Below are 14,931 nucleotides of genomic sequence, written 5' to 3' on the forward strand. Positions count from 1 at the left end.
ACTTGCTAACTTTAGGACTGCAGTTGTCATGAACAGTTTTGCACTCAAGTTTCCATCAATGAAGAGTTATAACATCAACGAAACTGTCTTCATGTTAAAACTGTTAATGTTATAGTCATGTTGTCTGTTGTTGCCCAAATGAGGATGGGTTCCCTTTTGAGTCTGGTTCCTCTCGAGGTTTCTTCCTCATGTCGTCTGAGGGAGTTTTTCCTTGCCACCGTCGCCACAGGCTTGCTCATTGGGGATAGATTAGGGACAAAATTAGCTCATGTTTTAAGTCGTTCAAATTCTGTAAAGCTGCTTTGCGACAATGTTTATTGTTAAAAGCGCTATACAAATAAACTTGACTTGACTTAAATAGCTTGACAGAATGGACTTGTAGGGTGAACCAGGGTAGAGCTGAGTGTGTGTATAAGTGTTAAAATGGAGAAAATTTGCAGTGAAAGACTGAGCAAGGCCATGTGAGGATTTTAAAATCATAAACAAGAGTTTAATAATAATAATTTCAGAAAGCTCCACAGACCAAGTATTTCATCAGACTGAGCCAAGCACTCTCCAAGCATTGTATGAAAAACCTGATTGTAGTTCAAAAACTTTAGTTTTCTAACCATAAACCAGCTTGGATTCTGCAGCACATTCTCTATTTTTTTTTCTTCACTGTCTGGTGTGATTCGTGAAGTGGCAACAAAACCTCTTTTAAAAGGTTGATGATTAAAAGATGTATCGACAGAAAAGTGTATATTTATTTGTGGCAGCGGGGGCGTGGTCAAGTGCCGGTCTGTGACAGGAGGGCGGAGTCAGGGAAGGTAAGTGGCAGAATCACTTCACCTGAGAGCAATTAACCTGTGTTTGTGTGTCTTCCCAGTGACCGCGCCCTATATGAGGAGGGAGAGTGAGAGCGGAGGGAGCTCATCTCCAGACCAGACGCCGGTTGTGTGTGTCTGAGTGGGAAGTTGTTCACTGAAAAGTGTAGCAATAAACGCCATATTAACCAACCTCATCTCTGTCCTGCCGTCCTCTGTGCTCCACCCCTTCGTTAGAACTGTTACATTATTGTACCTGCTTCAAGTTCAAACCATCGATGTGTCTCATCCGTTCAAAGTATAGGTTTGCATCAGGATAAAAACATTGTTTTGTTTTTCTTCTTTTTTTGTAGGAGTTGTTTTTACTTTAAAGGTAGACAGACTTTCAGATTTTTCAGGTTTCGGTCATAAAAATAATTTTCCCGACACCCAATTATTTTTGTTTAGTGGACCGAAAGCTACTGAATTCGAATCACAGGCTTCCAATTTTATTACGTTTTTTTAAACAGAACAATTAATGAATGTAGGACCACGTGGCCCTAAATTCTCCACTATTATTTCTTGCTTCGCAGTGATGAAATATAAGATACTACATCATGCATCACGTGGTGGGCTTTCCCTGTTCACGCAAGGCATTATTGGATACAAATTTGAAACAGGAGAGGAAAATGGAGGACGTGAATGAAATGTGAAAGACCGACTACAGCAGGGGTCGGCAACCTATGGCACGCGTGCCACTGCTGGCACGCGGCGGCATAATCACTGGCACGCACAACACTGGACCAGCATCAGCAAAAAAAATAAATCTCTGAGTGACAGCACAATCTTCCAACCGCATTCGCTCCACAGCGCTCTCCACCCAGCTCCCGCCCACTTTCCCAGAGACCCATGTGTAAAATTAGCCTAGCGTGCATCAAAATCAAAGTTACCTGATAGCGTTACAAGTGCAGAGATGACAGAGCCTCCGGCTAAAAAAACTAAAGCTAGGGCATTTCAGCCCTCCTGGACGGAAGAATATGGTTTTGTTTTCGTCAAAGATCGTGCTGTATGTACCTTGTGCTGTGAAAACGTTGTGTGCCGAACTTCCAGCGATAAGCGGCATTTCGAGACAAACCATGAGAAAACATATAAAGACCCTGCATCCTCGCATGCTGGACGTCTGCACCAGAGAAGTTCAGCTGTCTCAAGAACATTGCATTGGCCCTCGTCAGTGTTCGGCTCAACATACCTGTGTGAGCAGGTATTTTCGCACATGAAAAGCGTGCTCAGTCCCACCCGCAGCCGTTTGACGATGGACCATTCTGAGGCATGTTTACAATTAAAAGTGACAAACTACGAACCCCAGATAAAAAAGCTCAGCCAAGAAAAGCAAGGACAGGGATCACACTGACTGGTAGGCAAGATATATTAATTGAGGCATAGCCTATGATTCATTTTAGCCTCAGCCCACACTGATTAGTTAAATACGTTGCTGTTTGCTTATATAAAATGTTGTGGCCGTTTCGTTTGTGATGCATTTTTATGCGTCACTGGCCTTTGTTAAAATGATTTATGAGAGGTTTCTTTAATTGTTGATTCATAAGATGTTTATAAGATGTGTTTATAAGAAGAAGAATTTTATAAGAAGATTAATACAGTAAGATTCTATGTATAATGACACACACACACACACACACACACACACAGACAGACACACACACACACACGGGTGCATGAGGGTCCTCCTCAGCATCACAGAGGAGAAAACAGAGACAGAGAAGTTGAAACATTCAGAGAAAAAAAAAATACAAAATACAAATCCAACTATCAGTTCTATTTTGGGTTATACAATCATCTGGGGGCGGCACGGTGGTGTAGTGGTTAGCACTGTCGCCTCACAGCAAGAATGTCCTGGGTTCGAGCCCCATGGCCGGCGAGGGACTTTCTGTGCGGAGTTTGCATGTTCTCTCCGTGTCCGCGTGGGTTTCCTCCGGGTGCTCCGGTTTCCCCCACAGTCCAAAGACATGCAGGTTAGGTTAACTGGTGACTCTAAATTGACCGTAGGTGTGAATGTGAGTGTGAATGGTTGTCTGTGTCTATGTGTCAGCCCTGTGATGACCTGGTGACTTGTCCAGGGTGTACCCCGCCTTTCGCCCGTAGTCAGCTGGGATAGGCTCCAGCTTGCCTGCGACCCTGTAGAACAGGATAAAGCGGCTAGAGATAATGAGATGAGATGAGATGACAATCATCTGGTTATTATAGTCTTTGGTAGATGTATTTTTTGCTGTTAACTGTTTTTTTTTTTTTTACCTTGATTTTGGAGCAGATTATAGGCCTACAAGCAAACTGTGAAATTGTGTCTGAGCACAACAATCTATTTATCTGTAAGGAATACTCATATGCATGCCTATGTATAATAAAATTCCAAATTTGTTGGAAATTGTCCTGTAGTTTGTGTCATTTTACCATTATTGTTGATAGTGGCACACTCATTAACTAGAAAATTTAAAATTGACACTCGATGTCTCAAAGGTTGCCGACCCCTGGACTACAGTAACGGAAAGCAAGAATAAAAGACGTTATGTTGCAAAGGAAAGGAAACGCAGGACCAAACTAATAAATATCGGCGGTCAGCGAGCACCTCGGTGTGCTCAGGTGTTCGTTTAGTGACAAAATGACCGTGCACTGACGGTTACATCAAGGTAAACCTGTAGACAGCAGTAATGCAACACTGCATGCCAGCTGCCGTAAAACCCAAAAGAAGACGACGACGATGCCGAAAGGTAAACCTGCGCATGCACACACGGACTTCCTCTGTCTGCTTGACTGTGCAAAGCGAGTGATTTCATGCACATTATTTGTTAGGGAATCTCCTCAAATTAAATAACTTCCCAGCCACAGGATGGCCTGTATATCACAACAACCGAATTTTAGAGGGAGCTAAATTTCACCGGTTTTATGAAATCGAAAGGCTGTCTAATTTTAATGCAGGTAGTCAGCGATGAAATATATGACATGGAGAAAGGCCATGCAAATTAACATGGGAATTTACAAGTTGCTCGCAGGGCTCTGTGTGATGCATTTACTGTGTGTGTTACCAATGTGCTTCTGATTTGTTTTTGCTATAATGAAGTTCTAAAATTAAAAAAAGGCAAGTGTTGCCTTACACCCCATCTCCAGCCCTCACTATATCCCCATTCATAACTTTATCCAAGCTGGCATGTACAAACTCTGACATGTATGCAGTGATAAGGCACAGACAGACAACATAAGTAAAGAAAGCTAAAACCTCTTTTTCCACCCAAGTGCATAGAGCTTCACACACACACACACACAGCATACCATTTACCTGGTTATCATGCACAAATTGAAGCACCCACTCACACATGCCCAAATTTCATACCGGGTGTGTTGAGCAGACGTGATGAGCGGCAGATGTAGGCAATGTGTTGCTCGCAGTGCTCTGCAGCATCTGTGATGGCGCTGATCTGCTCCATGGTGGCACTGTAGTTTAGATGCAGCACTGTGCGTCTCTCCCTGCTTGAACCTGATACGCTTGTCTGAGCTGGCAGGCTGTTCACCACCATCGTCCACACCTTGTCCTCTGTAATTAATTTCAAAATAAATAAATCGTTCATACGGTGTTGAAGTAATTTACACAACATTTCCTGTTGTATTCTTATATTGCCGGCTAACTCTGTGTATTGATTACTGTTGTAGTACTTGAACTCCTTGTGTTTTATATTTAAGGTCTAAAAATAAATGTAAATTATTTTAATTAACACATACTTTTACTTTAAAATATTCCAAGGTTTTGTTTTGTGATCTTTTTTTTGTCTTCTTCAGCCTTCAAACTATAATACGAATTGTGATTTCCTTTGACTATTTGTATTTACTAGTGCCTGGATACTATGAAAGTGAATTAAAGACTTCAAACAGGAAGTATGAGAAAGAAAAGTGATATAATTATATTAGGACAGCAGGGTGTCATAAGGGAATAAGGGTCACTTTATAATCCATGAATATATTCTAGGTTGCTATGCTTAGTTCTAATGTTTTGTTAATTTTGACCTAAAAATCCTCCTGCATACTTTACTGATCTCTTTCTGGAAACAAATTCACTGAGCTTTGCATCTGCTTGAATTTGCCAGTCAGGGGTCGGTTTCCTGATAATGTTGCCCTTTAGAGCTAAAGAGAGAGTTGAGCGACTCTCTTAAGCAATGAACGTGGTCTCTGTACGAGGTTTTCCAAAAACTCACTCGTAAGAAGGAGTCTAAAGAGCAACAGGACGAAGAGCGTCTTTGTAGTGTGCGTCCCCGATATAGGCATTAGTAGTTGCTAAATCCAGTTGATAAAGGTCACATGGCGTTCGTTTTTTTAACCAAAATCTAATGAAATATAAAAAGGTGTTTAAAATAAGATAATATATAGTATCATCTGGAAGCATTACATATATAATGTGATCAGGGCCGCTGACAGCTTTGGCTGGGCCCGGGACAAAATGCTCTGAATGGGCCCCCCCCAACAACCCCTCCCCCCCTCCCACGGGCCAACCCACACACACACACACACACCTCTCTTATCCCAGTCTCTACTCACTCCAACCCTTAAATGACAGGTATTCAAAAAGGTATTCCTAAACTCGTGGATAGTCTACTATAATCACGCGATTGGGGTGCTCTTGAAGGAGCAGCGATGGACGGGGGATTTCGGGCAGGGCTGGGGGCGAACATAGTATACTGTGCGTGCGTACTGTCCAGTGTGAAAAGCAGAGAAGAACACACCGCTCGAGAAACGGCGGGTTTCTCGAAATGATTCAATGCCCTGTGCGTTTGATATGGTGTTCAGTGTGACTTGCTCTCCCCTCGTTTGTAACATGAATTGCGTGCCGCGCGTGCCTTGGTTGGGGTTACTTTACGGGGCTGGAAAAAGTTGGCTGTGTCTTACCTGGCTCAGCTGCCCCACTGCCTTTGCTAGTACCTGCTGCATCATCCCAATCTTTTTTAAAATATTTATGCAGTGAGCCCCTGAGTCTCTTGGTTTCTTCCTCTCTTTTTCTCTTTTCTTTTCTGTGCTCCTGACTTGTGCATGTTGGCAAATGGCACGCACGCTGATTGTCGAAGCGCTATGATCGAACGATGTCGTTTTTTTCTCCTTAATCAAAGAGTCAGACCAAACCATTTTTGCATTAGGGGTGGTAGGGGGTTCTTGACGCCTTTTTCAAAGACAATAAAGGCAAAAGATCTAGAAATAATTTATTGAATGCAAATATAGCACATTTCTCCCCCAAATCAACACATTTTGAAATGAAATAAAATAATTTAATCGCAACTTCATGAGAGCCCAGTTCTGGGCCCTCCCCATTCCTGGGCCCGGGACAACATACCCATTTGTCCCCCCCTGTCGGCGGGCCTGAATGTGATAATTAATTAATGAAAATATTTTACGTTTTTGGCAATTTTTTTTATTCCAAGCATGTTTTTAATGAAATGAACAAACGTTCATACAAAAGAATGAGCAAATAATAAGCTAAATAATTAGGTAAATGTGCTCCCTGTGCGGATACAAGCGGCCGAAATGAGTTTCCTTCGCAGGGTGGCTGGGTGCTCCCTTAGAGATAGGGTGAGAAGCACAGTCACTCGGGAGGAGCTCGGAGTAGAGCCGCTGCTGCTCCACATCGAGAGGAATCAGCTGAGGTGGCTCGGGCATCTTTTTCGGATGCCTCCTGGACGCCTCCCTGGGGAGGTGTTCCAGGCATGTCCCCCCGGGAGGAGGCCCCGGGGAAGACCCAGGACACGCTGGAGGGACTATGTCTCTCGGCTGGCCTGGGAACGCCTCGGTGTTCTTCCCGAGGAGCTGGCCGAGGTGTCTGGGGAAAGGGAAGTTTGGGCTTCCCTGCTTAAGGCCCGGTCCCACTGCACTTACGGATGCAAAGAGGATGTAAAACGTAAAAAAATCTTTGCCATCCGTTGGAAAACGCTATGCATCCGTTGTGTACTCATTGCATACGTGCTTCATACGCTCTATCCATCGAGCATCCGTCCACTGTGATTTCATCCGCGCAAAAAGTTTTGAGCTGCACAAAACTTTTAGAACGGATGAACTTTCCGCCGTGTACGATGTAAATCCGCGACATATACGAGCAACAAACGTTCTGTGTCCGTTATCATCCGTTAAACGTCTGCTGTATCCTCTCTGCATCCTCTGGGCATCCTCGCAACTCACATCCGCTGCAGCTGAAAACGGAAAGAGGGAGGAAAGATAAGGTACATGAAACGTCTATTCATCGTTAGTAGCACGGAAATAGAAAGGATGTAAGCGTATGCATCTCGTATATAAAGTATTCAAAACGGACAAAGCGTTTATATCTGGGATGTATCTCGTATATTTAGGATGTCTGGAGTATGTCTAGAGTATGTAGAAGGACACCTAGCGGACAATCGGTCTGCATCCGATATACATCCGCGCAACATCCCCTTTGTTTCCGTTAGGCGTACGTGATGCATCCCCTTCATCCGCTATGCATCCGCTCTTTCTGCTATGCATCCGCTTCTCAGTTATCACCGGTAACCCCTTCGGAGCTGTCATCCACTTCCATCCGCTTTCATCCGCTAGGCTTCCTATGAACATGTGTTTAACATCCCCGGCATATACTACCCACGACCGTTCTTTTCCGTTCTGTTTTCGCAAATTTTCGCCAATTTTGTCCATTTCTGGAGCGGATGAAAACGGATAGAGCCACCCCCGAAATTTTGCTCGTCTGCTGTGTCCTTTTTGCATACGTTTTGTGTCCATCGGCCAGTGGGACCGGGCCTTTAGACTGCTGCCTCCGCGACCCGGTCCCGGATAAAGCGGAAGAAGACGAGACGAGACGAGCTCCCTGTGCCTGCTTATTTCACTGTTATCCCCTAATCATGCAGTCAGGATTATTTTAACTGTTATCAACAAAAAGTGCACGCACACAGAGAGAGAAAGATTTAATCTGTGTGTAGTGTGTACCCAAGAAGGTTGAATTGACCTAGGTACATACTACACACAGATCAAAACCTCTCTCTCTCTCTCTCTCACACACACACACACACACACACACACACATTGTTAGAGGTGCAGAACTATCTCATTTAGTGTCATAAATGAGACATATCACTCGCCTAATGGAGTTAAATTTACAAAATGTGCTGACATCAATGTGATATTACGATATCCATACATAATATGGAGGGTGGCACGGTGGTGTAGTGGTTAGCACTGTCGCCTCACAACAAGAAGGTTCTGAGTTCGAACCCAGCGGCCGGCGGGGGCCTTTCTGTGTGGAGTTTGCATGTTGTCCCCGTGTCTGCGTGGGTTTCCTCTGGTTTCCCCCACAGTCCAAAAGAACTGCGGTTAGGTTAAGCTGGGACAGCCTTGAGCTGAGGTGCCCTTGAGCGAGGCACCTAACTCCCAACTGCTCCCCGGGCGCTGTTAGCACGGCTGCCCACTGCTCTGGGTATGTGTGTGTGCTCATTGCTCACACGTGTGTGCATGTGTGTGTTCACTGCTTCAGATGGGTTAAATGCAGAGAGGAAATTTCACAAGTGTGTGATAAATAAAGTTGTGCTTTCTTTTTTTTCTTTCTTTCTTTAATTCTATAACATGCTGAAATATATTCATAATGTTTTGTGTATATTTATGTAATAATTAACTCGATGTACTTGCAATGTCCAAGAAAAATAATTTAACACCATCAACAGATTCAACACCAGTTTCCCCCGTTGACTGTGAGAGTCCCTCGGAGGCGCATGCGCAGTCTGTGTGTTCGGCTGTGAGCGAGTGGTCCGGGTCTCTCATAAATTTCGAGCAAACTAAAGGACTGCTTGGGCTACGATGTTGTTCGGGAAAACCACGTTAGCTTGACGATGGATCTCAATAGGTAATTAAAAACTCTCTTGGCCTTAAGAGGCTTTTGGGAAACCCACCCCAGTTTGATTTAATCAGTGTCTGCGATGCTCACTGCAGGGATTTGCAGGTCATGTTGTTTGAGGACGCCACACGCTACCTAAACTGACAGTGTTTTATGTGCCGACGTCTCACACATTCCATATGGCTACATTACTGAATTTATTGGATGATGTTTGTTTAGATCACCAGGATGTTTAAAAACAGAGTCCAAGATCTCTGCTCTATACAGTTCCAGGTTGGCTTGGAGACTAATATTAAAGGTAAATGCATGGCCTGTTAAGGGTCTGTGCTTTTCTTTTTATCTCACCATGAGTTTGCTTATGAATAGGCAAATTTGTTGTTTTCTGTTGTCCGCCACCCTGAGTAAAGAACGTGATTTATTTTCGGGCGGCACAGCGGTGTAGTGGTTAGCACTGTCGCCTCACAGCAAGAAGGTTCTGGGTTTGAGGCCGGTGAGGGCCTTTCTGTGCGGAGTTTGCATGTTCTCCCCGTGTCTGTGTGGGTTTCCTCAGGGTGCTCCGGTTTCCCCCACAGTTCAAAGACATGCAGTTAGGTTAACATGGGGCGGCCTTGGGCTGAAGTGCCCTGAAGCAAGGTACCTAACCCCTAATTCCTCCCTGGGTGCTGTAGTATGGCTGCCCACTGTTCTGTGTGTGTGTGTGCGTGTGTGTTCACTGCTTCAGATGGGTTAAATACAGAGGATGAATCTCACTGTGTTTGAAGTGTGCATGTGACAAATTAAGGTTTCTTTTTTTCTTCTTTATCTAACCAGACTGCCAACAAGTCTCTATGCTGTTCAGAATTTTCATTTAATGCAAAATAAAAATCAGTTTCTTTAAAGAAGTGGATTAACCAAATATCAAAAGAGCAGGAATATGCAAAGCAGTCAAACTTGTGAATGTATACACAGCAGGGTACAAAATTCCACTACTACCATCAATTATGAAACTTTGTTATAATATTTATTTATTTATTTATTTATGTCTCATCTCATTATCTCTAGCCGCTTTATCCTTCTACAGGGTCGCAGGCAAGCTGGAGCCTATCCGAGCTGACTACGGGCGAAAGGCGGGGTACACCCTGGACAAGTCGCCAGGTCATCACAGGGCTGACACATAGACACAGACAACCATTCACACTCACATTTACGGTCAATTTAGAGTCACCAGTTAACCTAACCTGCATGTCTTTGGACTGTGGGGGAAACCGGAGGAAACCCACGCGGACACGGGGAGAACATGCAAACTCCACACAGAAAGGCCCTCGCCGGCCCCGGGGCTCGAACCCAGGACCTTCTTGCTGTGAGGCAACGGCGCTAACCACTACACCACCGTGCCGCCCCTATTTATTTATGTATTTAAATCCATTTATTTTAGATTTTTAGAAAATGCAGTATGTTTGGCCCTCATACACATTCCTGCATTCATATGCATTGATATGAATATAGGTATGAATATATTAATATATACTCTATGAAGGCATTATATACAATCTTCTTCTTCTTCTGGCTGCTCCTGATTAGGGGTCACCACAGCGGATCTTTCGTCTCCATTGCTCCCTGTCTTCCACATCCTTCTCTACCACACCTGCCACTTTCATGTCCTCCCTCACCACATCCATGTATCTCCTCTTTGGCCTTCCTCGTTTTCGTGTGCCTGGCAGATCCATCCTCAACATTCTCCTTCCAACATGCTCTGCATCTCTTCTCAGGATGTGCCCAGACCATCTCAGTCTCATCTCTCTTAGCTTAATTCCCAAGCTCTCCACATGTGCTGTCCCTCTGATGTGCTCGTTCCTTATCCTGTCCAACCTCCCATCGCAAACCTTAACATCCTCAACTCCGCCACCTCCAACTTTGCCTCCTGTCTCTTCGTTAAGGGTACGGTCTCCAATCCATACATCACAGCTGGTCTCACTACTGTCTTATACATCTTACCTTTCACTTTTGCTGGAACTTTCCGATCACAAATAACTCCAGAAATCCTTCTCCAACTGCTCCACCCTGCCTGCACTCTCTTTCTCACCTCACTATCGCAGCCCCCATTTTCCTGCACAGTTGACCCCAGGTACTTGAATTCACCAACTTTCTTTACGTCTACTCCTTGCATCTTCACTACACTTTCATCCCCATGTATTCTGTTTTGCTATGGCTCACCTTCATTCCTCTTCGTTCCAATGCATACCTCCATCTCTCCAAACCCAGCTCAACCTCCTTTCTACTTTCACCACATATCACAATATCATCTGCAAACATCATGTTCCATGGCCACCCTTGCCTCACTTCGTCCGTCAAGCTATCCATCACTATGGCAAACAAGAAAGGACTCAAAGCAGATCCTTGATGGAGTCCCACCTTCACCTTGAACTATTCAGTTGTTCCAACTGCACACCTCACTGCTGTTTCACTGTTCTCATACATGTCTTGCACCACTCTAATATACCGTACTTCTCATTCACTCCACATTTTCTCATACAATACCATAACTCATCTCTCGGCACTCTATCGTATGCCTTCTCCAGGTCTACAAACACACAATGTAGCTTTCTCTGGCCTTCTCTGTACTTCTCCATTAACATTCTTAAAGCAAAAATTGCATCTGATGTGCTCTTATATATCATGTTTATGACAAAACCAGTGAGAGAACAGACTTGTTTCACCGATGTATATTGCTTTTCTTATGAAAGAGAAAAGAGAAGACCCTAAATGACCATTGCGGTTTAACTGTTAATAAGAATGGTGTGTGTGTGTGTGTGTGTGTGTGTAATTTTGGAAATGATCATTACTGATAACCCTTTTATGAAGTATCCATCAGATCTGACCTTTTGGGAAATGTATTTATCTACTTCTGTGTCAGTCCTGTGTCAGCGCCTCCAGCTGCGCGTGCGCCAAGTGGACTCCAGCACGCATGCCACAAACAAGGCGCACCTGAACTCAATTAAGGAACTATCACTACGTTCAGACTGCAACCTGAAACGACCCATATCCGATTTGTTGTGAAATCCGACTTTTTTGTTAGGCCGTTCACATTGCCAATTATATGAGACTTGTATGCGATCTCCAATATGAACGGAAAACGACCCAAAAGTGTCCCGCATGCGCAAATTGACACGTAATAAGCACATCTACGTAATACGTAAACAAAAAAAAGGCGCACTCTTCAAGTTTGCAAGTAAAGCATGGAGATGAGGCAAGACCTGGTGATGTGTTTTTTGTGGCAGCGGCGGAACTCACACAATAATCTGATTAATGTGGGCAGCAGACTAATGAGACCGAAGGTGTCAAATTACTGGAAATTTCCAGAACAATCTTATAATCTTGTAATACAGGATGATTTAACATCCAGGTCCCTACCAAATCCACCATTAGCTTGATCAATTCTATAAAAGTCTATTTAAATTCTGAAAACTGTACAAATGTTGTTGTTTTCCACCAAAGAGGCGGGATTAGCCAGCGCAGAATAGTGATGTTTGTCTCTTGTTGATGACGTGTAGGTCGCATGAATGCGACCTGTCCGGTCAGACTGCAGTCGCATGTGAAAATATCGGATATGCATCAGATTTAGGACCACATATCCAAGCGGCCTGGGTCGCATGTCAAAAAATCGGATCTGTGTCGTTCAGATTGTCAATAACAAATCGGATACAGGTCGCATATGGGCAAAAAAATCGGATATGGGTCGTTTCAGGGTGCAGTCTGAACGTAGTCTATGTGCGCATCTACTTAAGGACTGTGCTGATGCACATCTGTGGCGAAGTATTACGATACGCAAGTACACATTACTGAGCCTTTCTATCCATGTTCTTGATTTCCTGTTTTTCGATTCTTGTGCCTGTTTCCTGTTCTCGTTCTGCCTCTGATATCCTGTTTGCATGTCGCCCGACCTTTTTGCCTATTTTCACGTTTCTGATCTAGGCTGCCGATTTGGACTGTTTGCCTATGTGTATATATCAGTATAGTTTTGCACCTTGTATATAACTGCACTCATCATTAAACTGAAACTTCTGCATTTACATCCGCCTCCCTCACGTACCTGACAGAATACTTCACCTTACTATGGATATAGCAGAAACATTTCAGTACGCAATATTGAAATGCTTCTGGCACCCAACTACGGAATATATCACCCTATGGGATTCAATCTTCAGCGTGACTTCTTCTATGAGGACCTCCAAGAGCCCAAGCCATCAGAACCCATCTGGGTAAGCTTCATCCTAACGTTTATTACTGGACGAGCACGCAGATGGGTGGATTACCTGATCAGAGTCGAGCATCCGTGCCTTCGAAGCTCACAGACTTTCTCTGCCATGCTCAAGTTCATTTTTGAATCTTTGGAAAAGGAGGAATCCCATGAAAATTTTTGGGGAGGGGCAATCATTCCGATCGACTGACAGGACCATGGAATTAAATGTTCATCAAGTGAAGGTGGGACGTTTTTAAAGTGTAATCATCTTTTTTCAGTCTACACATAATGACAGAATGGCTTTTCCCTCATTCGTGCAAAGAAAAGTCACATACGTAGTATTACCTCATAAATTTTGACACAGGCTTTCTATATATTGCCCAACATTACTTAAAAAAAGATATACGTATTGCTCATGAATATGTTTTAAAGTCTTTATTTATGTAAACAAATAAAGAATTACCAAAAATTAATTTGGTAATGTCAGAATATCTTATTCACGTATCATTTGCTTCATTTAAAAATTTTTTGATAGGAAGTATTTCCCCAAAACTTTACCAAACGTATGCTCCTGTTAATTTCGGTCATCTCAATCAGATACTAACACAGATACTGACTGAGTTAATATGCACTGCTGTAATCTTTATAAATATAGAGGACTAGTCAAAACTTTGGACACATTTACTCATGCATAGTTTTTTTCCCTCGATATTTTGACTATTTTCTACATTATAGAACAATGGGACATGCCATGGCCTAAAGGTTAGAAAAGCAGCCTTGGGCCTAAAGGGTTGCTAGTTCAATTCCCAGGACCAGCAGGAAAATGCATAGCTGAAGTGCCTTTGAGCAAGGCCCCCAACCCCCAACTGCTCCCTAGACGCTGGGTAGGGGTGTGTGTGTGTGTGTGCTTGTTGTACATTGCTCTGGATAGGAGCGTCTGCTAAATACCTGTAATGTAACAATACTGAAGACATCAAAACTGTGAAATAACATGTAAGGAATTATTTGGTAAATAAAGTGTTTAAAAAAAAACAAAGTATGTTTCATATTTTAGTTTCTTCAAAGTAGCCAGCGTTTACCTTGATGACGCTTTGCACACTGTTGTTATTATCTTAACCAGCTTCATGAGGTAGTCACCTGGAATGCTTTTTAATTAACAACTGTGCCTCGTCAAAAGTTAATTACTGCAATTTCTTGCCTTCTTAATGTGTTTGAGATCAAACAGTAAATAGTAAATATCAATAATAATACAGTAAATAACCCTATTCCACAATCATAGTAATCCATTTTGGCAGCAGGGGCGTGGTCAAGCGCCGGTCTGTGACAGAAGGGCGGAGTCAGGGAAGGTAAGTGGCAGAATCATTACACCTGAGAGCAATTGAGCAATTAACCTGTGTTTGTGTGTCTTCCCAGTGACCGCGCCCTACTTAAGGAGGGAGAGCGAGAGCAGAGGAGCTCTTCCCCGAACCAGACGGCTGATGTGTGTGCATGTGTGTGAGAGTGTTTAAATAAGCTGAAAAGCTGAATAAAAAGAGTTTGGTGAACTCAGTTCTGGCCTGCCGTCTTCTGTGCTCCACCCATACATAGGAACTGCCACATCCATATTATGTCAAGAAACGACAGTCCATAATTACTTTAAGACTTGAAGTGTCTTTTAATCAGGGCTTTGAACCGGTTCAAGGAACGAAAACGAAAACCGGGAACTTTTTCTATTTCACATGGAACAGAAACGAAACCAGAAACTTTATTATTTTTTATGTTCCGGAACAGAAACGCTTATTAAAAATAATGGTAACCGGTTAATACCGGTTTTTATTTCGTTCCTCAAAGTTTCCGTAGCCTACAAATAAAAAAGTCATTCTTCTCCTGCGCAAGTTTCTATGACCCGCTGGGGTTCACTTCCTGTGTGACGTTTGCTGACTGAATGGAGAGCGCGGGAGGGTGGACTACTATCACGTCTCCACATCTTAAATAAGAGGTAAATATTGCAGTCTATTGTTATTCAAAAACGTCAATTTCAAACACGATAT

The 14,931-nt window shown here is 43.3% G+C and overlaps 1 protein-coding gene across 1 annotated transcript in view; it reads right to left on the bottom strand.

Moving 5' to 3' along the window:
• LOC132867605 (contactin-associated protein-like 2) overlaps positions 1 to 14,931 on the bottom strand; it is a 386,791-nt gene that overhangs the window by 220,209 nt on the left and 151,651 nt on the right. Inside the window, exon 13 of the mRNA XM_060900588.1 lies at positions 4,186 to 4,386. Within this exon, the coding sequence (XP_060756571.1) occupies positions 4,186 to 4,386 (201 nt within the window). The remainder of the gene's footprint in view (positions 1 to 4,185; positions 4,387 to 14,931) is intronic.

This window comes from Neoarius graeffei, chromosome 19 (genome assembly GCF_027579695.1).
Source record: "Neoarius graeffei isolate fNeoGra1 chromosome 19, fNeoGra1.pri, whole genome shotgun sequence".
In the NCBI taxonomy this organism is placed as follows: Eukaryota; Metazoa; Chordata; class Actinopteri; order Siluriformes; family Ariidae; genus Neoarius; species Neoarius graeffei.